We start from the raw sequence: 25,095 nt of genomic DNA, 5'->3' as shown, positions 1-25,095 counted from the left end.
GTACAAACCGGAGTAGATACAGACTTCAAACAAATCAAGTCTGTAGTCTACTTTTTCAGTCATTCATTTCCCCCTTTTTTTTGTTACTGTTGGGCATCTGTGGTTAATACAATGCACCACACACTGTGAGTAAAATGTCCATGAGGAGTCTTCTGAGCTGCATTTTTATGATAACTCTACCTTAGGCCTTATATAAATAAAATGGCGACCGTTGATGAGTCTAATAACTTTATGTGAGGTGGAAATTCCACTAGAACTTTTCAGGTCTTCACGAAGGACCATGGAATATAATAAAAGCTTCTATGAGCAAAATGAATCTCACTCAACCGTCACCGAGTTCTTACTTTTGGGATTCCCAGATGTTAAAGGATCCAGGGCCGTTGTTCTATTTTATGTTATGCTGATAATCTACATCATGACTCTCGGGATAAACTCTACAATCGCTGTGTTGGTGTCCATCAAGCCTCAGCTCCGTTCCCCCATGTACTTCTTCCTCCAGCAGTTATCATTTGTAGAATCCACATTCCTGTCTGTGATAGTTCCTCACATGCTTCGGGTTATATGGTTAGAAGGAGCCACCATCTCCATTATAGGATGTATAGTCCAGACCTATTTGTATTGTGCCATAGGGTGTGCAGAATGTCACCTCCTCACAGTCATGGCCTATGACCGATACTTGGCCATCTGTAACCCTCTTCGATACAACACCATCATGAACACCAGACTTCAGCATTCCTTGATCATCTATTGTTGGGTTTTTGGGTTTCTTTTGACCCAGATAACTCTAAACTTTCTTTGTCAGCTTCATTTCTGTGGCCCTCTTGTGATCGATCACTTTTTCTGTGATCTTGTTCCTTTTGTTGAGCTTTCGTGTTCTCACAAGTCGGCCCTGCAGCTGGAGATCTTTATCGGTGCTATCCCTATAATAATCTTACCCTTTGTTTTAGTCGTCATTAGTTATATCTGTGTCTTCACAACAATCCTTGGAATTTCCTCTGTGAAAGTCAAAAAGAAGACATTCTCCACCTGCAGCTCCCACCTGACTGTGGTCAGCCTGTACTTTGGGGCATTGATCACCATTTACATGATTCCAGTTAGTGGGCAAACTCTGACTGTCAACAAACTGATGTCTTTTTTGTATATTGTGGTGACACCGCTGTTTAACCCCATCATATACTGCTTAAGGAACCGCCAAATAAGAGTCATTTTGATAAATTTACTTACTGACTTGTTTAACCCCTTAACGACAAAGGACGTAAATGTACGTCCTGGTGCGGCGGTACTTTGCGCACCAGGACGTAAATTTACATCCTGTACATGACCGCAAGCATCATAGCTATGATCGGTTCATGTGCGGCAGGTCCCGGCTGCTGATAGGGACCCACCGGTAATGGCCGACATCCACGATCGTGCAGATGTCTGCCATTAACCCCTCAGATGCCGTGATCAATACAGATCACGGCATCTGCGGCAGCACAGCTACATTTTATGCTGATCTGATTGGGATCAGATCTGCTAACTTGGTGGACTGAGGTCCCCTCACCTGCCTCCACCACCATCCCAGCTTCTTCTGCACTGGTCTGAGATCGAGCAGACCAGAGCAGAAGATGACTGATAATACTCATCATTGCTATACCATATGCATAGCACTGAACAGTATTAATTAAATGATTGTCCCCTATGGGGACATAAAAAGTGTAAAAAAAAAAAAAAAGTTGTAAAAATGGGAAAAATCCCCTCCCTCAATAATGTAATGTTCCTTTTTCCCATTTTATCCACACAAAGTGTAAAAACAAAAATTTATAAACAAACATATTGGCCCTGATTTGGCCCTGATTTACTAAGAGTGGAGTGTTTATTCTGGAGTGATTTCAATATCACTCGTCTTTTTTTTTTAGGCTTATTTACTATTCTGTCGCACGTGTCGGTTATTTTTCTGTCGCACGGTTATTTGTGTCGCACAAACTCCGGGATAAAGAAATTAGTTGTGTGAGTCAAAATGGTTTAGACTTATTTGTTTAAAAATGTTTTCATGAATCAAAAGTATTCATGTGTTATAATTTTTCAAACATTACGACAATTCTCCTTGTCTGTCATCTTGGGTGTAAAATTGATTTAAACCTAATATTGCAAATGTGTTCAAAAGAAAAAATATATATATATATAAACATTAACTATCACAAAAGCATTAAATACTTTATTAATAAAAGTGTTGAACTGTACAAAATGTTTTCAGGTTATAAAACAAGTTACTTTCACACAAAACACAATGGCAAACAGTCCCTTGATAGAAATTGCTCCATTTTTGGAGTTTCACTCGGCTTCTTGGCTGTCGGTTATTGTGCGAAGCAAACTCACTATTTTTCTAAAGTGATTTTTGAAGTACTCAGAGTACTTTTTGGTTTTTGTTGGAAAAACGCCAATTTTTGCATAAAACACGCCCATTTCAAAATGAAAAAAAAAACACTCCGAGTGTTTTCTAAAGTTTCGGTTGTGCGACTAAAATTTGGTGACATAAATAGTCCCACAGACTACCCATCATCTGCCAAAGAATGGTGACAACAGCAATTATGTTATGGGGGGATTTGTTTTTGTGTGTGTGTGCTTAGAGTCATTGTCTTGTTTGAAGGTGAACCTTCCATGCAGTCTGAGGTCCAAAGTGCTCTGGATCAGGTGTTAAATAAGAATATCTATGTATTTTGCTCCATTCAGCTTTTTTTCAACAATGACCAGTTGCCTGTCTTGATGAAAAAACATCAGAGTAGTCAGGGTTGAGGGAAAGCTGAATGGAGCAAAATATATAGATATTCTTATTTAACACCTGATCCAGTGCACTTTGGACCTCAGACTGGGTCAAAGGTTCACCCTAAAACAAGACAATGACTCTAAGCACACACACAAAAACAAATCCCCCCATAACATAATTGCTGTTGTCACCATTCTTTGGCAGATGATGGGTAGTGCCTGGTTTCCTCCAGACATGATGCTGCCCCCACCATGATCACTGTAGAGATGGTATTGGGCAGGTGATGGGCAGTACCTGGTTTCCTCCAGATATGATGCTGTCCCCAACATGATCACTGTAGGGATGGTATTGAGCAGGTGATGGGCAGTGCCTGGTTTCCTCCAGATATGATGCTGACCCCACCATGATCACTGTAGGGATGGTATTGGGCAGGTGAGGGGCAGTGCCTGGTTTCCTCCAGACATGATGCTGCCCCCACCATGATCACAGTAGGGATGGTATTGGGCAGGTGATGGGCAGTGCCTGGTTTCCTCCAGACATGATGCTGCCCCCACCATGATCACTGTAGGGATGGTATTGGGCAGGTGATGGTCTGTGCCTGGTTTCCTCCAGATATGATGCTGCCCCCACCATGATCACTGTAGGGATGGTATTGCGCAGGTGATGGGCAGTGCCTGGTTTCCTCCAGACATGATGCTGCCCCCACCATGATCACTGTAGGGATGGTATTGGGCAGGTGATGGGCAGTGCTTGGTTTCCTCAAGACATGATGCTGCTCCCACCATGATGACTGTAGAGATGGTACTGGGCAGGTGATGGGCAGTGCTTGGTTTCCTCCAGACATAATGCTGCCCCCACCATGATCACTGTAGGAAACGATACTGAGTTCCATGTGAAGTTTCACTGCAGGGAAAACCGTTTTGTTTTCATCTTCAGATCTGTGCCACCACACAATCCTGTCTCTGAGATCTATAGGCAGTTCTTTCCCCTCATGTCTTTGTCAGCTATGAGAGCTTATTGTTACGTAATGCGCTCCGGCCGCACCCGCCAGCCGTGAACGTATGATCCCCTTACCTGCTGCTGCCGACTGGGCTGGGACTCGCATCGCCGGATGCGCCCGCATGCGAGCCCCAGTCCGTCACTCTCTGGGTGTTTCTCCTGCCTCCACCTCTGCCTCTGCCTCTCTGCTCCGGCGCCCGTTTTCCCGTCCCCTAGGCGCACGCGCCGGAGCTTTAAGACTTGAAGGGCCAGTACACTCATTGGTGTAATCCACCTGTGGCTCATTTATAAATTCATCCACCTTCCTCACTCCCCTGCCAGATCTTTGTTGCCTTGTGCCTTAGAGAAAGTGTTCCTCAGTATTGCCTTGCTGTGTTTCTGATCCCTTGCTTTGTGACTTTGACCTTGCTCCTCTGCTGCCTACCTACTGAACTCCTGCTACGTCTTGACTACGCTACTGTGCCGCCTGCCCTGTCCTTTTGCTATCCTGACTAAGAGCTGCCTTATCCCTCCTGTGCCTTGCATCTCCTCAGCCGCCTGTGTGGTCAATCCGTGCCAGGAGTAGCGACCTGGGTGCCGCCTGCCGCAGCAAGTCCATCCCGCTCTGCAGTGGGCTCAGGTGAAAATCAGTGGCACCTTAGACTCCGCTCCCTGGTACGATCCGAGTCATCTGCCATACAGGTCTAGCAGATCCACATCCACCGGTGTTCCTGTCTTCTGAAAGATGAGTGTTACACTTATATAGACAGGGCTGGATCTTTCAAAGGGAGAAACTTTTTTTTTTTTTTATTTAAGCCGAAGGCTGCAACATAACAAAATTAAAGGAAATCGGTCATCAGTTCCCCCTGCAGTAACCTGTCAGTACAATGACTTATGTATCTTTTCAAATGGTGTCTGAGTTGCCCCAGTTACAATTTGTCAATTTGTAATTGTTGTTTGATATATAAACAATGGTGACCCTTTAAGTCCGGTATTAGCTGTGGGTCCTGGTTGTTGATAGCAACCGGGATTTAGCAGGTACAAAGCGTGCTCAGCTCCTGAGCATGGTTCACATAATGGGAGCCGGCCACGGACGTAAATATACATCCGTGATCATTAACCCCTTAAGGACGCAGAACGTAAATGTACGTCCTGGTGAGGTGGTACTTAACGCACCAGGACGTACATTTACGTCCTAAGCATAACCGCGGGCATCGGAGCGATGCCCGTGTCATGCGCGGCTGATCCCGGCTGCTGATCGCAGGCAGGGACCCGCCGGCAATGGCCGACGCCCGCGATCTCGCGGGCGTCCGCCATTAACCCCTCAGGTGCCGGGATCAATACAGATCCCGGCATCTGCGGCAGTTCGCCATTTAAATGAACGATCGGATCGCCCGCAGCGCTGCTGCGGGGATCCGATCATTCATAACGCCGCACGGAGGTCCCCTCACCTTCCTCCGTGCGGCTCCCGGCGTCTCCTGCACTGGTCTGTGATCGAGCAGACCAGAGCAGGAGATGACCGATAATACTGATCTGTTCTATGTCCTATACATAGAACAGATCAGTATTAGCAATCATGGTATTGCTATGAATAGTCCCCTATGGGGACTATTCAAGTGTAAAAAAAAATGTAAAAAAATGTAAAAGTAAAAGTAAAAAAAAAGTGAAAAATCCCCTCCCCCAATAAAAAGTAAAACGTCCGTTTTTTCCTATTTTACCCCCAAAAAGCGTAAAAAACATTTTTTATAGACATATTTGGTATCGCCGCGTGCGTAAATGTCCGAACTATTAAAATAAAATGTTAATGATCCCGTATGGTGAACGGCGTGAACGAAAAAAAAATTAAAAAGTCCAAAATTCCTACTTTTTTAATACATTTTATTAAAAAAAAATTAAAAAAAATGTATTAAAAGTTTTTTATATGCAAATGTGGTATCAAAAAAAAGTACAGATCATGGCGCAAAAAATGAGCCCCCATACCGCCGCTTATACGGAAAAATAAAAAAGTTATAGGTCATCAAAATAAAGGGATTATAAACGTACTAATTTGGTTAAAAAGTTTGTGATTTTTTATAAGCGCAACAATAATATAAAAGTATATAATAATGGGTATCATTTTAATCGTATTGACCCTCAGAATAAAGAACACATGTCATTTTTACCAGAAATTGTACGGCGTGAAAACAAAACCTTCCAAAATTAGCAAAATTGCGTTTTTCGTTTTAATTTCCCCACAAAAATAGTGTTTTTTGATTGCGCCATACATTTTATGATATAATGAGTGATGTCATTACAAAGGACAACTGGTCGCGCAAAAAACAAGCCCTCATACTAGTCTGTGGATGGAAATATAAAAGAGTTATGATTTTTAGAAGGCGAGGAGGAAAAAATGAAAACGTAAAAATTAAATTGTCTGAGTCCTTAAGGCCAAAATGGGCTGAGTCCTTAAGGGGTTAAGGGGTTAAGTGACTGCCCATGATTCCTTACATGACTGTCCACAGTTCATCACATGAATATCAATGGTTCCTTACATGGCTGTCCATCGTTCATCACATGACTGTCCATGGTTATTCACATTACTGCCCATCGTTCATCACGTGATTGTATATGGTTCATCACATGACTGTCGATGGTTCTTCACATTACTGCCCATCGTTCATCACGTGACTGTCCATGGTTCATCACATGACTGTCCATGGTCCCTTATTTGACTGCCCATGGTTCATCAAATGACAATCAAGGGTTCTTTCCAGTGTAAAGGAAAGTCATATCGAATAAACCTCATAATAAAACATAAACACAAGATAAATACACATAAGCTCCATGCCGTAGTGACCTAATGACCTCCGACCTCTATAGACAAACATCGGGAATGAGAATGTTAGAGATAGGAGTGATTCGGTCGCAATGACCCAGAGCTAACGTTTATTTATCTACTTCTTATGTTTATTCTGTGGTTATATATCAACGAAGACAGCTCAGAGGATCATCACGTGTAGTCATATAATGGGAATTTTCATATTTCTATCTATATGTTATTACTGTTACAATATTATGATTTATTATTCTCCTTATCACCTCCTCTTTCTGATAATTACCATTATTACATTAACACAAAAAAAACCTGTTTGTAGATAATAGCATTATATGTATATTTGTAATGTACATTGGTTAAAAAAGTGTATATCTTTGGATTATAAAATGCCGTCTCCGCAACAGGTTCCTGCGTATTTCTGAGACAAAATATAGGACGTGTGGGTGGACAAGCAGGGCACTGCACACTGAGGACAAGCAGGGCTCTGTACACTGAGGACAAGCAGGGCTCTGTACACTGAGGACAAGCAGGGCTCTGTACACTAAGGACAAGCAGGGTTCTGTACACTGAGGACAAGCAGGGCTCTGTACACTGAGGACAAGCAGGGCTCTGTACACTGAGGACAAGCAGGGCTCTGTACACTGAGGACAAGCAGGGCTCTGTACACTGAGGACAAGCAGGGCTCTGTACACTGAGGGCAAGCAGGACTCTGTACACTGAGGACAATCAGGGCTCTGTACACTGAGGACAAGCAGGGCACTGCACACTGAGGACAAGCAGGGCTCTATACACTGAGGACAAGCAGGGCTCTGTACACTGAGGACAAGCAGGGCTCTGTACACTGAGGACAAGCAGGGCTCTGTATACTGAGGACAAATTATAAAAAAAATTTTATAAAAACTTTATATGAAATGTGGTATCAATGAAAAGTACAGTTCACCGCACAAAAAATGAGCCCTCATTCCGCCGCTTATACAGAAAATGAAAAAGTTATAGGTTGTCAAAATAGAGGATTTTAAACAAACTAATTTGGTTAAAAAGCGCAACAATAATAGAAAAGTAGGTAATCATGGGTATCATCTTAATTGTATTGACCAACAGAATTAAGAAAAAATTTAATTTTTACCATAAATTGTACGGCGTGAAAACTAAACCTTCCAAAATTAGCTAAATTGCCATTTTCTTTTTAATTTCCCCACACAAACAGTATTATTTTTTTTTGGTTGCACCATACATTTTATGGTCAAATGACGGATGCCATTGCAAAGGACATCTGGTCGCGCAAAAATAAGCCTTCATACTAGTCTGTGGATGAAAATTTAAAAGTTATTGTCCCGCTTCGGCTGGCAGGAGGTGGATCCTCTGTGCCAGAGAGGGATTGGCGTGGACCGTGCTAGTGGACCGGTTCTAAGTTACTACTGGTATTCACCAGAGCCCGCCGCAAAGCGGGATGGTCTTGCAGCGGCGGTAGTAACCAGGTCGTATCCACTAGCAACGGCTCAACCTCTCTGACTGCTGAAGATAGGCGCGGTACAAGGGAGTAGACAAGAGCAAGGTCGGACGTAGCAGAAGGTCGGGGCAGGCAGCAAGGATCGTAGTCAGGGGCAACGGCAGGAGGTCTGGAACACAGGCTAGGAACACACAAGGAAACGCTTTCACTGGCACAATGGCAACAAGATCCGGCGAGGGAGTGCAGGGGAAGTGAGGTATACATAGGGAGTGCACAGGTGAACACACTAATTAGGCCAACTGCGCCAATCAGTGGCGCAATGGCCCTTTAAATCGCAGAGACCCGGCGCGCGCGCGCCCTAGGGAGCGGGGCCGCGCGCGCCGGGACAGGACCGACGGAGAGCGAGTCAGGTACGGGAGCCGGGTTGTGCATCGCGAGCGGGCGCCACCCGCATCGCGAATCGCATCCCGGCTGGGGGCGGTATCGCAGCGCACCCGGTCAGTAGATCTGACCGGGGCGCTGCAGTAGCGAGGATGTTGCGAGCGCTACGGGGAGGAGCGGGGACCCGGAGCACTCGGCGTAACAGTACCCCCCCCCCTTGGGTCTCCCCCTTTTCTTGGAGCCTGAGAACCTGAGGACCAGACTTTTGTCTAGGATGTTGTCCTCAGGTTCCCAGGATCTCTCTTCAGGACCACAGCCCTCCCAATCAACCCAAAAAATTTTTTTTCCCTCTGACCGTCTTGGAGGCCAGTATCTCCTTCACGGAGAAGATGTCAGAAGAACCGGAAACAGGAGTGGGAGAAACAAGTTTGGGAGAGAAACGGTTGATGATGAGTGGTTTAAGGAGAGAGACATGAAAGGCATTGGGAACACGAAGAGAAGGAGGAAGAAGAAGTTTGTAAGAGACAGGATTAATTTGGCACAAGACTTTGAAAGGACCAAGATAGCGTGGTCCCAGTTTGTAACTGGGGACACGAAAGCGGACATATTTAGCGGAGAGCCATACCTTGTCTCCGGGAGCAAAAATGGGGGGAGCTCTTCTTTTCTTATCGGCAAACTTTTTCATGCGAGATGAAGCCTGTAAAAGAGAATTTTGGGTCTCTTTCCATATGGTGGAAAGATCACGAGTCACTTCATCCACAGCGGGTAAACCAGAGGGCAAGGGAATAGGGAGGGGGGGAAGAGGGTGACGGCCGTACACCACGAAAAATGGGGATTTAGCAGAAGATTCAGAGACTCTGAAGTTGTACGAGAATTCGGCCCATGGTAGAAGATCTGCCCAGTCATCCTGGCGGGAGGAAACAAAATGCCGTAAATAGTCACCCAGGACCTGGTTAATTCTTTCTACTTGCCCATTGGATTGAGGATGATAAGCAGAAGAGAAGTTTAATTTAATCTTGAGTTGTTTACAGAGAGCCCTCCAGAATTTTGACACGAATTGGACGCCTCTATCCGAAACGATCTGCGTGGGCAAACTGTGAAGACGAAAAATATGTACAAAAAATTGTTTTGCCAACTGAGGCGCTGAAGGAAGACCAGGAAGAGGAATAAAATGTGCCATCTTGGAAAATCGATCAACGACCACCCAAACAACAGTGTTGCCACGGGATGGGGGTAGGTCTGTAATAAAGTCCATACCAATCAGAGACCAAGGCTGTTCGGGGACAGGCAGAGGAAGAAGGAGACCAGCAGGCTTCTGGCGAGGAGTCTTATCCCGGGCACAGACAGTACAGGCCCGCACAAAATCAACAACATCCGTCTCCAGAGTCGGCCACCAATAGAAACGAGAGATGAGTTGCAAGGACTTTTTGATGCCCGCATGGCCTGCGAGGTGGGAGGAGTGACCCCATTTGAGAATCCCGAGACGTTGGCGTGGAGAAACGAAGGTCTTCCCTGGAGGAGTTTGCCTGATGGAGGCTGGAGAAGTGGAGATCAGACAGTCAGGAGGAATGATGTGTTGCGGAGAGACCTCTACTTTCGAGGCATCCGAGGAACGAGAGAGAGCATCGGCCCTAATGTTCTTGTCGGCAGGGCGAAAATGAATTTCAAAGTTAAAACGGGCAAAGAACAACGACCACCTGGCCTGGCGAGGATTCAGCCGTTGGGCAGACTGGAGATAGGAGAGATTCTTGTGATCGGTGTAAATGATAACTGGAAATTTTGATCCCTCCAGCAGATGCCTCCATTCCTCAAGTGCCAATTTAATGGCCAGTAGTTCTCGATCCCCGATGGAGTAGTTCCTCTCCGCCGGAGAGAAGGTCCTAGAAAAAAAACCACAAGTAACAGCATGCCCGGAAGAATTTTTTTGTAGAAGGACCGCTCCAGCTCCCACTGAGGAGGCATCAACCTCCAATAGGAAGGGTTTAGATGGGTCAGGTCTGGAGAGCACGGGAGCAGAAGAAAAGGCAGACTTGAGCCGTTTAAATGCGTCTTCCGCTTGGGGAGACCAGGACTTAGGATTGGCATTCTTCTTGGTTAAAGCCACGATAGGAGCCACAATAGTGGAAAAATGTGGAATAAATTGTCTGTAATAATTGGTGAACCCCAAAAAACGTTGGATAGCACGGAGTCCGGAGGGGCGTGGCCAATCTAAGACGGCAGAGAGTTTATCTGGTTCCATTTGTAGTCCCTGGCCAGAGATCAAGTATCCTAGGAAAGGAAGAGATTGACATTCAAACAGACATTTCTCCATTTTGGCATAAAGTTGATTGTCTCGAAGTCTCTGAAGAACCATGCGGACATGCTGGCGATGTTCTTCTAAGTTGGCAGAAAAAATCAGAATATCGTTCAGATACACAACAACACAGGAATATAAGAGATCACGAAAAATTTCATTAACAAAGTCTTGGAAGACGGCAGGGGCGTTGCACAGGCCAAAGGGCATGACCAGATACTCAAAGTGTCCATCTCTGGTGTTAAATGCAGTCTTCCATTCGTCCCCCTCCCTGATGCGGATGAGATTATAAGCACCTCTTAAGTCCAGTTTGGTAAAGATGTGGGCACCTTGAAGGCGATCAAAGAGTTCTGAGATAAGAGGTAGGGGGTAGCGGTTCTTTACCGTGATTTTATTAAGTCCGCGGTAATCAATGCAAGGACGTAGGGAGCCATCTTTTTTGGACACAAAGAAAAATCCAGCTCCGGCAGGAGAGGAGGATTTGCGGATAAACCCCTTTTTTAAATTTTCCTGGATGTATTCAGACATAGCAAGAGTCTCTGGGGCGGACAGAGGATAAATTCTGCCCCGGGGTGGAGTAGTGCCCGGGAGGAGGTCAATAGGACAGTCATAAGGCCTGTGAGGAGGTAAAGTCTCAGCTTGCTTTTTGCAAAATACGTCAGCATAGTCCATATAAGCCTTAAGGAGACCGGTTACCTGGGGAACCACAGGGTCACGGCAGGGAGTACTGGGAACCGGTTTAAGACAGTCCTTGAAACAAGAAGTACCCCAGCTCTTGATCTCTCCTGTGGATCAATCAAGGGTTGGGGAATGGCGTTAAAGCCACGGTAGTCCAAGAAGAATTTCGGAAGTGCAATTGGAGAGGACCAAAAACTCAATTTTTTCGTGATGAGGTCCGATGCACATTAGGAGGGGCTCCGTGCGGTAACGCACAATACAGTCCAATCTTTCATTGTTAACACAATTGATGTAGAGGGGTCTGGCGAGACTGGTCACCGGGATGTTGAACCTGTTGATGAGAGAGGCCAAAATAAAATTTCCTGCAGATCCGGAATCCAAGAAGGCCATGGTAGAGAATGAGAAGGTAGAGGCAGATATCCGCACAGGCACAGTAAGGCGTGGAGAAGCAGAGTTGACATCAAGAACTGTCTCACCTTTGTGCGGAGTCAGCGTACGTCTTTCCAGGCGGGGAGGACGGAAAGGACAATCCTTCAGGAAGTGTTCGGTACCGGCACAGTACAGGCAAAGATTCTCCATGCGGCGTCGTGTCCTCTCTTGAGGTGTCAAGCGAGACCGGTCAACTTGCATAGCTTCCACGGCGGGAGGCACAGGAACGGATTGCAGAGGACCAGAGGAGAGAGGAGCCGGGGAGAAAAAACGCCTCGTGCGAACAAAGTCCATATCCTGGCGGAGCTCCTGACGCCTTTCGGAAAAACGCATGTCAATGCGAGTGGCTAGATGAATGAGTTCATGTAGGTTAGCAGGAATTTCTCGTGCGGCCAGAACATCTTTAATGTTGCTGGATAGGCCTTTTTTAAAGGTCGCGCAGAGGGCCTCATTATTCCAGGATAATTCTGAGGCAAGAGTACGGAATTGGATGGCGTACTCGCCAACGGAAGAATTACCCTGGACCAGGTTCAGCAGGGCAGTCTCAGCAGAAGAGGCTCGGGCAGGTTCCTCAAAGACACTTCGAATTTCCGAGAAGAAGGAGTGTACAGAGGCAGTGACGGGGTCATTGCGGTCCCAGAGCGGTGTGGCCCATGACAGAGCTTTCCCAGACAGAAGGCTGACTACGAAAGCCACCTTAGACCTTTCAGTAGGAAACTGGTCCGACATCATCTCCAAGTGCAGGGAACATTGTGAAAGAAAGCCACGGCAAAACTTAGAGTCCCCATCAAATTTATCCGGCAAGGATAGTCGTAGGCCGGAAGCGGCCACTCGCTGCGGAGGAGGTGCAGGAGCTGGCGGAGGAGAAGATTGCTGAAGCTGTGGTAGTAGCTGCTGTAGCATCACGGTCAGTTGAGACAGCTGGTGGCCTTGTTGCGCTATCTGTTGCGACTGCTGGGCGACCACCGTGGTGAGGTCGGCGACAACTGGCAGTGGAACTTCAGCGGGATCCATGGCCGGATCTACTGTCACGATTCGGCTGGCAGGTGGTGGATCCTCTGTGCCAGAGAGGGATTGGCGTGGACCGTGCTAGTGGACCGGTTCTAAGTCACTACTGGTATTCACCAGAGCCCGCCGCAAAGCGGGATGGTCTTGCAGCGGCGGTAGTAACCAGGTCGTATCCACTAGCAACGGCTCAACCTCTCTGACTGCTGAAGATAGGCGCGGTACAAGGGAGTAGACAAGAGCAAGGTCGGACGTAGCAGAAGGTCGGGGCAGGCAGCAAGGATCGTAGTCAGGGGCAACGGCAGGAGGTCTGGAACACAGGCTAGGAACACACAAGGAAACGCTTTCACTGGCACAATGGCAACAAGATCCGGCGAGGGAGTGCAGGGGAAGTGAGGTATACATAGGGAGTGCACAGGTGAACACACTAATTAGACCAACTGCGCCAATCAGTGGCGCAGTGGCCCTTTAAATCGCAGAGACCCGGCGCGCGCGCGCCCTAGGGAGCGGGGCCGCGCGCGCCGGGACAGGACCGACGGAGAGCGAGTCAGGTACGGGAGCCGGGGTGCGCATCGCGAGCGGGCGCCACCCGCATCGCGAATCGCATCCCGGCTGGGGGCGGTATCGCAGCGCACCCGGTCAGTAGATCTGACCGGGGCGCTGCAGTAGCGAGGATGTTGCGAGCGCTCCGGGGAGGAGCGGGGACCCGGAGCACTCGGCGTAACACTTCTATCCCACGCCTTCTCAGCAGTCAGTGAGGTTGAGCCGTTGCAGGTGGATACGACCTGGTTGCTACCGCCGCAGCAAGTCCATCCCGCTTTGCGGCGGGCTCTGGTGAATACCAGTAGCAACCTAGAACCGGTCCACCGGTACGGTCCACACCAATCCCTCGCTGACACAGAGGATCCACATCCAGCCTGCCGAATCGTAACAACAAGCGCATATACAGCAGTTCAGAAGACTCTATAATGCAGGAGGGTGGACCACCCAAAGACATTCTTCTCAAAAGTAATAAACCACATAATGTTTGAAATTTGGTTAAAAAAATTATTACATGTGTGTAAGCGCATCTGTCTCCAAAAAATCAGATGGCAAAAGGATTCTATTCGCCAAAAATGATTAAGCAGAGTTAATCCCTCGCCATCTATTTATTTTTTTTCATTAAAAAATCACACGCAACAAGCGTTCCGTTGTGTAACGGTTAGCATTCTGCAAAATTCAATTTTATTACTGATAAAATTACCAGTAAATTTAACAATAGCACTACCTAAGAGTGTTTAATTACCCCATACATTGCACCAGGAGCAGTCAGGAGTAGGCCTCAGCAGTACCCAAGAGGCTTCAATAACCCCTTACCTTGCCCGATCAATTGCGAGATCGAGCAATAACAGGTGTGTTATGGCCTCAGATGTCCTGGGCCGCACTAGCGCTCCACTGAACGGATTAGCGTGTCTCTATCTTTCAAGGACAGGTGCGTGTTGCACGCTGAAACCAGTTCGTGATAGGGATCTGTGATAGAAATTATTTAATCTTAACCCCTTAACCCCTTAAGGACCGGAGGTTTTTCCGTTTTTGCATTTTCGTTTTTTGCTCCTTGCCTTTAAAAAATCATAACTCTTTCAAATTTACACCTAAAAATCCATATGATGGCTTATTTTTTGCGCCACCAATTCTACTTTGTAATGACGTCAGTCATTTTGCCCAAAAATCTGTGGTGAAGCGGGAAAAAAAATCATTGTGCGACAAAATTGAAAAAAAAACGCTGTTTTGTAACTTTTGGGGGCTTCCGTTTCTACGTAGTACATTTTTCGGTAAAAATGACACCTGATATGTATTCTGTAGGTCCATACGATTAAAATGATACCCTACTTATATAGGTTTGATTTTGTCGGACTTCTGGAAAAAATCATAACTACATGCAGGAAAATTAATACGTTTAAAATTGTCATCTTCTGACCCCTATAACTTTTTTATTTTTCCGTGTATGGGGCGGTATGAGGGCTCATTTTTTGCGCCGTGATCTGAAGTTTTTAACGGTACCATTTTTGCATTGATAGGACTTATTGATCACTTTTTATTCATTTTTAAATGATATAAAAAGTGACCAAAAATGCACTATTTTGGACTTTGGAATTTTTTTGCGCGCACGCCATTGACCGAGCGGTTTAATTAATGATATATTTTTATAATTCGGACATTTCCGCACGCGGTGATACCACATATGTTTATTTTTATTTTTATTTACACTGTGTTTTTTTTTTTATTGGAAAAGGGGGGTGATTCAAACTTTTAATAGGGGAGGAGTTAAATGATGTTTATTCACTTTTTTTTTTCACTTTTTTTTTGCAGTGTTATAGGTCCCATAGGGACCTATAACACTGCACACACTGATCTTCTATGTTGATCACTGGTTTCTCATAAGAAACCAGTGATCAACGATTCTGCCGGATGACTGCTCATGCCTGGATCTCAGGCACTGAGCAGTCATTCGGCGATCGGACAGCGAGGAGGCAGGTAGGGGCCCTCCCGCTGTCCTGTCAGCTGTTCGGGATGCCGCGATTTCACCGCGGCTATCCCGAACAGCCCACTGAGCTAGCCGGGATGCTTTCGGTTTCACTTTAGACGCGGCGTTCAACTTTGAACGCCGCGTCTAAAGGGTTAATAGCGCGCGGCACAGCGATCAATGCCGCGCGCTATTAGCCACGGGTCCCGGCCGTTGTTAGAGGCCGGGCCCGACCCGCTATGACGCGGGGCCACGCCGTGGCCCCGCGTTATAGATCGGGAGTGGACACATGACGTTCCAGTACGTCATGTGTCCTTAAGGGGTTAAGGACTCCTTACTTCATTTTTTCCTCCTCGCCTTCATTTTTTCCTCCTCGCCTTCTAAAAATCATAACTCTTTTATATTTCCATCCACAGACTAGTATGAGGGCTTGTTTTTTGCGCGACCAGTTGTCCTTTGTAATGACATCACTCATTATATCATAAAATGTATGGCGCAACCAAAAAACACTATTTTTGTGGGGAAATTAAAACGAAAAACGCAATTTTGCTAATTTTGGAAGGTTTTGTTTTCACGCCGTACAATTTCTGGTAAAAATGACATGTGTTCTTTATTCTGAGGGTCAATACGATTAAAATGATACCCATTATTATATACTTTTATATTATTGTTGCGCTTAAAAAAAATCACAAACTTTTTAACCAAATTAGTACGTTTATAATCCCTTTATTTTGATGACCTATAACTTTTTTATTTTTCCGTATAAGCGGCGGTATGGGGGCTCATTTTTTGCGCCATGATCTGTACTTTTTTTTGATACCACATTTGCATATAAAAAACTTTTAATAAATTTTTTATAATTTTTTTTTAATAAAATGTATTAAAAAAGTAGGAATTTTGGACTTTTTAAATTTTTTTTCGTTCACGCCGTTCACCGTACGGGATCATTTACATTTTATTTTAATAGTTCGGACATTTACACACGCGGCGATACCAAATATGTCTATAAAAAATGTTTTTTACGCTTTTTGGGGGTAAAATAGGAAAAAACGGACGTTTTACTTTTTTATTGGGGGAGGGGATTTTTCACTTTTTTTTTACTTTTACTTTTACATTTTTTTACATTTTTTTTTACACTTGAATAGTCCCCATAGGGGACTATTCATAGCAATACCATGATTGCTAATACTGATCTGTTCTATGTATAGGACATAGAACAGATCAGTATTATCGGTCATCTCCTGCTCTGGTCTGCTCGATCACAGACCAGAGCAGGAGACGCCGGGAGCCGCAAGGAGGAAGGTGAGGGGACCTCCGTACGGCGTTATGAATGATCGGATCCCCGCAGCAGCGCTGCGGGCGATCCGATCTTTCATTTAAATCGCAAACTGCCGCAGATGCCGGGATCTGTATTGATCCCGGCACCTGAGGGGTTAATGGCGGACGCCCGCGAGATCGCGGGCGTCGGCCATTGCCGGCGGGTCCCTGCCTGCGATCAGCAGCCGGGATCAGCCGCGCATGACACGGGCATCGCTCCGATGCCCGCGGTTATGCTTAGGACGTAAATGTACGTCCTGGTGCGTTAAGTACCACCTCACCAGGACGTACATTTACGTCCTGCGTCCTTAAGGGGTTAAAATGAGGAATTAACAGTAAGTGAGGGTCATAATCTGGCGTTTGTACACACCGCCGTCGCTATAAGCGATTGGATTAGTTAGTGAGTTGGTTAGTGAGGTCCTCGGATCGGCCCAGGCGGGGTAGGAGAAGGCCCTGGCAGAGCGCCGAGAATTTAACGATCATTGTTGAAATTTGCATTAAGCATGTATTTAGCTACTGCTAAACATCCAAAAATTTAAGGCCCAAGGCCAGAGGCACCAGGGAGGCAAGTAGTTCCTGAAAGACACAGAATGAGTCTGGATCATGCATTTGCAGTACCCAAGAGGTTTTCATAACCCCTTACATTTTAGATCAATGTTTACATTTGCATTAAGCATGTATTTAGCTACTGCTAAACTTCAAAAAATTATAGGCCCAAGGCCTGAGGCACCAGGGAGGCAAGTAGTTTGTGAAAGACACAGAATGAGTCTGGAGCAGTAATTTGCAGTACCCAAGAGGGTTTCATAACCCCTTACATTTAAAGATCAATGTTGACATTTGCATTAAGCATGTATTTAGCTACTGCTAAACTTCAAAAAATTATAGGCCCAAAGCCAGAAGCTTCAGTTTTCCCCATATTAGGAGCATAGTTGTCCCCCAGATTAAGCAGCATAGATGTCCCCCAGATTAGGACCATAGTTGTCCCCCAGATTAGGCAGCATTTATGTCACCCAGATTAGGTAGCATAGTTGTCCCCCAATCAGCGCGGGCCGGTCAGAGCCAATCAAAGGGCCGTATGTGTCAAGCGGTCCGTACAATCCCCAGGTCTGCCCCAGAGGGTTTTATAACCAACCACAACAGAGAAAATGTTGTTGTAGGAGCATGGTCAATCTACTCAGACCCATCTGTCATTGGTGGCTGGAAATCCTGGCTGATCCATCCCTGATTCATCTTGACAAACGTCAATCTCTCCACATTTTAAGTGGACAGACGGGTTCGCATTGGGGTGACTATGGCACCGGCCGCACTAAACACCCGCTCTGATGGCACACTACTGGCCGGGCAGGACAGCTTTTCCAGGGCAAACTCCGCTAGTTGCGGCCATAAATCGAGTTTGGCTGCCCAGAAGTCCAGCGGATCTTCAATGGTTGTTGGCAGGGTCACGTCGAGGTATGCCACCACCTGCTGGTTCAGGTCCTGCTCCATGTCCACCTGCTGCTGATGAGTAGCTTCACTATGCGGCTGAAGGAAGCTACTCATCAGCGACTGTAGACTCAGGCTGCTGCTGATTGAGCCGACACAGCTCCTGCCACCCCTTCCCTGTCCAGCAGCTGTGGCAGTGGAGGGTGAGCACAGAGGGCCCCCCGAGTCAGACCTGCGAGTGGATGGATCATGTGGCCGATAGGCATCGGCCAACCGACTATGTAGAAGCTCCCTGAAGTAGGTCAGTTTGTCCTCCCTCTCAGTGGGTGTAAAAAAGGCCCCCATTCTGGGCCGGTAGCGAGGGTCTAATAAGGTGGAGATCCAGAAGTCATCGCGCTGACGAATTTTGACAATTCGGGGGTCACTACGCAAGCAACTCAGCATGCATCGTGCCGTTTGTGACAGTGACTCACTGGGACTACCTGCCTCCATCTCCACTGCATACTGCCAGGGTGTGTCTGGGTCCTCTGTCTCGCCTCCCTCGTAATAACCCTCCAGCTCCTCTGGCTGCTCCTGCTCCTCCCCTCCTGTCCAATGACCAGAAACACCGGCCATCTCATCCACCGTAAACTGTGCTCCGCTCTGCCCTTCATCCTCCTCCTCCAGTTCATCCCCCACAGGACTCATGTAGCCTTCTGATGTAGGCGCAAAATCTCCATTGCCGTGACCAGCCATGTTTTCAATCATTTTTTGTAGGAAATGTAGGAGTGGAATTATGTTGTTCATGGTGTAATTCGAGCAACTAACAAAAATGTGGCTTCCTCAAAGGGCCTCAGCAAACGGCAGATGTCACGTATGAGCTGCCACTCGTTCACATTGAAGTTACACAGGGGAGTACTCCTATCTGCTTGTATCATCAAAAAATCTGTGATGGCTTTTCTTTGTTCGTATAGTCTGTCCAACATATGGAGGGTGGAATTCCAACGTGTGGCAATGTCACAAATGAGACTATGTTGTGGGATACCGTTCTGACGCTGCAGCTCAAGCAAAGTGTGCTTGGCGGTGTACGAGTGGCTGAAGTGCATGCACAGTTTCCTTGCCATTGTCAGGACGTCTTGCAAATGGGGTGAAGACTTGATGAACTTCTTGACAACCAGATTCAACACGTTTGCCATGCAGGGCGAATGGTTTGCACTTCCTTGTCGCAGCACGGCCACAATGTTCTTCCCATTGTCGGTCACCATGGTTCCCATTTCCAGATTTCGTGGAGTAAGCCATACTCGGATTTCTTCCCTAATGAACTTCAGCAGTTCCTCCCCTGTGTGACTCCGTTCGCCAAGGCAAACCATGTGAAGGACGGCTTGACACCGCTGTGCCCTACACACGTGGTACGATGAAGGGCCAACGAGGTTTGGATGTGCAGTGGAGGCCGAGGACACAGGGGAGGAGGAGGCGCACACTGTAAAAGGACCAACTGCCTGGGAGCGAGAGCGTGGAGGAGGAAACGGTGTGACCTGTCCAAGTTGCTGCTGTGGCTGTGCAGGAACAACATTTACCCAGTGGGCCGTAAAAGACATGTATCGCCCCTGCCCGTAGTTACAGCTCCACACATCGGCGCTGCCGTGCACTTTTGAACACACCGACAGGCTCAAGGACTGGCCCACCTTCTCTTGTACAAACTTGTGCAGGGCTGGTACTGCCTTCTTCGCAAAGAAATGATGGCTTGGGACTCTCCACCTCGGCTCGGCACAAGCCATCAATTCCCTGAAAGCTGCAGAGTCCACCAGTTGGAAAGGGAGGGGCTGCAACACCAGCAACTTGGACAGGAGCACATTCAACTTCTGCGCCGTTGGATGATTGGGCGCATACTGTTGTCTCTTGGACATTGCTTAGCAGATCGATTGTTGGCGGAATGGCTGACTACGAGCGGAGGAAGCAGGAGCGCAAGAAGGATGGTTTGACACAATGCTCCCTTCGGCTGAGGTGGTGGAGCCTTGGCTGGATGATGGAGGGAGCGGATGGCCACTGGGTGATGCGGCAGGCTGGGCCACTACATCGGAGCCACGGTTATCCCAGGCCGCTTTATGGTGGTGAATCATGAGTTGACGCAGGGCCATGGTGCCGAGATTGGGACCCTGGCCACGCTTCACTTTCTGCCCACAGATTTTGCATGTGACTATGCTAAGGTCCTCCGGATTCTTTATGAAGAACAACCACACCGCAGAGTAGCTGATTTTCCCACTCGTAGTTCGCACTATTTCACTGCTATTGGCGCCGTCTCCAGGAACCCCTGTTCCACTACCTCCCTGAATGGTAGCTTGCCGCGAAGCAGGTGGTCTCCCCCTGGCACATTTGGCTCCTGAATTTCCACTACTGCCACCACCACGCTGATTGCCAACCGTGCTACCGCCTTGCTGCCTCATAGACAAAGAGCAAATCTCTTCTCCTGATGATGATGAAGCCCTGGCTTCTGCACCCGGCTCCCAATTGCGATTGGCTTCATCATCATCAAAAGATGTGTGCACGTCACTGATGTCCTCCTCGTGTTTCACAACAGTGCCTGAACAATTGAAACACCGCCTCCCACGTCACTCTCCGCATCACTACTTGGCCGCCTTGCGGAGCAAGGGACGCATGTCTCCTCACATTCTTGGCTGCCCATTAGATGCTGACTGTCCTCTATTACATCGTCCTCACTAAATAGTGGAGCTGAACCCAAAGCATGAGATACTTCTTTGGGAGAGGGAACAGCATAGGACAGAGGCAATGGGATTACAGGGACTGCTCCCGGGCCATGCCAACTGAGGGTTGTATCTGAGAAACCCACCGACTCTTGACTGGGGTTGTCAGATGTCGCTTGTGATGATGGGGATGAGTGTGCAAACCAATTGACGAGGAGAGATGGGTCGACGACACGACCGCTGGGTGTTAATGGGAGCTAAGGCCTATTGCTGCGACTCCTGCTGCCACTCGCCCCAAGTCTGCTGCCAACTCTGCCTGACGTATGTAGGCCTCTGCCCCTTCTCTGTGCACGTCCTGGCACTTCCCTGCCTGACATACTTAGTGCGTTTATGAGGGTAGAGAACAGCAGCAGGTGATTACTTACGGCTGTCCTTTCAAAGTATATAGGCCCTAGACAGAATAACAGTTACTAAATAGTACACTCCTTTGTTGTATGTATGCCCTTTGCAATGATGAGCGCACTGTTAAGCGTATTTATACGCAGAAAAAAAACTCTTTTTTTGTTGTATACACCAGCCAGTGTATACTAATGTGTGGAATAGCACTGAATTTAGCACCAAGACAGAAATACAGGTACTAAATAGTACGCTATTTGCTTGTATGTAGGCCCTTTGCAATGATAAGGCCACTGAAAAAGCGTATTTGTACTCAGGAAAAACTTTTTTTTCTTTAATACACCGGCAGGTATATAATGTGTGGTATAACACTGAATGTAGCACAGAGACAGAGTAACAGGTGAAAAATGGTAAAAAGGCACTAAAGTCCACACTAATATGACCTATTTCTGAACAGCAGCAGGACCCAACAGTGCAGCACCACAACAACAAAAAATCCAGGGATTAAACCCTAAATTGCACTCTTTTGTGGAGAAAAACAAACTCAATAGAGCTGAAAAATGAGGAGATAAGATGGTTGATAAAGTTCAGGCAGCTTGGAGATCTGTATGAGGCAGCTGACAGCTATCTGCCCCTCTCTGCTGCAATGCTCAATAACGTGAATAGGAGGTTTAACAATCAATGATCCTTCTCAGAGTAACAGCACAGCACTCTGCACTCCTGCCTTTCCCTAATGCTGATGTGACTAGCAGTTGCAGTGTAACACTGTGGTATGAGCTATTCACACACGCAGTCCTGTCCTCTCTATCTCTGAGTGCATAGATGAAATGAAGAGAGGCAAGATGGCCGCCGATTATATAGGGGCTGTGACATCACAGGGGTCAGTGAACACTGATAGGCTGCATCTCACATGTGGTTCAGGGTCAGCCCGCCTACCTTCATTCCCGCCGCTGTTTCCCTCTCATAATCCCCTGCCCCATGTACTCACATGTGAATCCGCCATCTTAGCTCTACAATAGCCTGGAACGCTGTAAAATGGAGTTTAATGAAGCGATTTGTGCGATAGAATCGCGGTGATATTCGTATTCGTTGCGAATCGAATTTTTCATGAAATTCGTAATGAATTCGGGTTCGTCAAGTTTGATTCGCTCATCTCTAATGGTGACTGTAGAGATGGTACTGGGCAGGTGATGGGCAGTGCCTGATTTCCTCTAGACATAATGCTGCCCCCACCATGATCACTGTAGGAAACGATACTGAGTTCCATGTGAAGTTTCACTGCAGGGAAAACCGTTTTGTTTTCATCTTCAGATCTGTGCCACCCCACAATCCTGTCTCTGAGATCTATAGGCAGTTCTTTCCCCTCATGTCTTTGTCAGCTTTGAGAGCTTATTGTTACGTATTGCGCTCCGGCCACACGCACTGGCCGTGAGCGTATGATCCCCTTACCCGCTGCTGCCGACGGGGCTGGGACTCGCATCGCGGGACGCGCCCGCATGCGAGCCCCAGTCCGTCACTCTCTGGGTGTTTCTCCTGCCTCCACCTCTGCCTCTGCCTCTCTGCTCCGGCACCCGTTTTCCTGTCCCCTACGGCGCACACGCCGGAGCTTTAAGACTTGAAGGGCCAGTACACTCATTAGTGTAATCCACCTGTGGCTCATTTATAAATTCCTCCACCCTCCTCACTCCCCTGCCAGATCTTTGTTGCCTTGTGCCTTAGAGAAAGTGTTCCTCAGTATTGCCTTGCTGTGTTTCTGATCCCTTGCTTTGTGACTTAGACCTTGCTCCTCTGCTGCCTGCCTACTGAACTCCTGCTACGTCTTGACTACGCTACTGTGCCGCCTGCCCTGTCCTTTTGCTATCCTGACTAAGAGCTGCCTCATCCCTCCTGTGCCTTGCATCTCCTCAGCCGCCTGTGTGGTCAATCCGTGCCAGGAGTAGCGACCTGGGTGCCGCCTGCCGCAGCAAGTTCATCCCGCTTTGCAGTGGGCTCAGGTGAAAATCAGTGGCACCTTAGACTCTGCTCCCTCGTACGATCTGAGTCATCTGCCACACAGGTCTAGCAGATCCACATCCACCAGTGTTACTGTCTTCTGAAAGATGAGTGTTACACTTATATAGACAGGGCTAGATCTTTCAAAGGGAGAAACTTTTTTTTTTAAGCCGAAGGCTGCAACATAACAAAATTAAAGGAAATCGGTCATCAGTTCCCCCTGCAGTAAAATGTCAGTACAATGACTTATGTATCTTTTCGAATGGTGTCTGAGTTGCCCCAGTTACAATTTGTAATTGTTGTTTGATATATAAATAATGGTGACCCTTTAAGTCTTGTTACATATTTTCTCTCTTTTCTATATATTTTTTATTCCCCGAGGTTGTCCTGGAGGCCGCTCTCGATGTGCCCCACTTTCAGGGTTTGGGGTCGGCACACGACATTGCTGTATCTGGCCTTGGCTGAATGGACAATACCACGTGCAGACCCCAAAACCAAGAAGTGCTGCACAACAAAATCAGGCTTTGTAAAAAAAAACAGAAGCTAGGGAAGGGGAGCGGGTGAGGTGAGTATCTCAGGCTTGGAGCAATGGTGCGACAATCGGACAGCAAAGAGCAAGGTAAGCACCCTACCGCTGTCTTCTCAGCTGTTCCAGTTGCTATGATTTCACCGCGGCCGTCTCGAACAGCTCCACTTAGCTAACCAACAGTCTATTCCCAAGGTTTAGACGCCGCGATCAACTTTGATCACGGCGTCTAACGGGTTAATACTGGACATCAGCCGGATCGGCAATGTCCGGTATTAGCTGCGGGTCCTGGTTAATGATAGCAACCGGGATTTAGCAGGTACAAAGCGTGCTTAGCTCCTGAGCATGCTTCACATAACGGGAGTCGGCATCGGACGTAAATATACGTCCGTGATCATTAAGGGGTTAAGTGACTGCCCATGATTCCTTACATGACTGTCCACAGTTCATCACATGAATATCAATGGTTCCTTACATGGCTGTCCGTCATTCATCACATGACTGTCCATGGTTATTCACATTACTGCCCATCGTTCATCACGTGATTGTATATGGTTCATCACATGACTGTCCATGGTTCTTCACATTACTGCCCATCGTTCATCACGTGACTGTCCATGGTTCATCACATGACTGTCCATGGTCCCTTACATGACTGCCCATGGTTCATCAAATGACAATCAAGGGTTCTTTCCAGTGTGAGGGAAAGTCATATCGAATAAACATCATAATAAAACATAAACACAAGATAAATACACATAAGCTCCAAACCGTAGTGACCTAATGACCTCCGACCTCTATAGACAAACATCGGGAATGAGAATGTTAGAGATAAAGTGATTGGGTCGCAATGACCCAGAGCTAACGTTTATTTATCTACTTCTTATGTTTATTCTGTGGTTATATATCAATGAAGACAGCTCAGAGGATCATCACTTGTAGTCATATAATGGGAATTTTCATATTTCTATCTATATGTTATTACTGTTACAATATTATGATTTATTATTCTCCTTATCACCTCCTCTTTCTGATAATTACCATTATTATATTAACACAAGAAAAAACTGTTTGTAGATAATAGCATTATATGTATATTTGTAATGTACATTGGTTAAAAAAGTGTATATTTTGGATTATAAAATGCCGTCCCCGCAACAGTTTCCTGCGTATTTCTGAGACAAAATATAGGACGTGTGGGCGGACAAGCAGGGCACTGAACACTGAGGACAAGCAGGGCTTTGTACACTGAGGACAAGCAGGGCTCTGTACACTGAGGACAAGCAGGGCTCTGTACACTGAGGACAAGCAGGGCTCTGTACACTGAGGACAAGCAGGGCTCTGTACACTGAGAACAAGCAGGGCTCTGTACACTGAGGACAAGCAGGGCTCTGTACACTGAGGACAAGCAGGGCTCTGTACACTGAGGACAAGCAGGGCTCTGTACACTGAGGACAAACAGAGCTCTGTACACTGAGGACAA

At 46.9% G+C, this 25,095-nt stretch overlaps 1 protein-coding gene across 1 annotated transcript; it reads left to right on the top strand.

Moving 5' to 3' along the window:
• Nucleotides 1-214: 214 nt before the first annotated feature.
• On the top strand, nt 215-23,551 carry LOC130367232 (olfactory receptor 6B1-like). Its single transcript, XM_056569635.1, has 2 exons — nt 215-1,093; nt 23,468-23,551. Exons 1-2 carry the CDS (start codon nt 215-217, stop codon nt 23,549-23,551), a joined length of 963 nt encoding a protein of 320 aa, XP_056425610.1.
• The last annotated feature ends 1,544 nt before the right edge of the window (nt 23,552-25,095 follow it).

This window comes from Hyla sarda, chromosome 4 (assembly GCF_029499605.1).
Source record: "Hyla sarda isolate aHylSar1 chromosome 4, aHylSar1.hap1, whole genome shotgun sequence".
Taxonomy (NCBI): domain Eukaryota; kingdom Metazoa; phylum Chordata; class Amphibia; order Anura; family Hylidae; genus Hyla; species Hyla sarda.
Note: the sequence above shows the minus strand (reverse complement) of the source record. Positions and strands in the feature narration are given on the sequence as shown.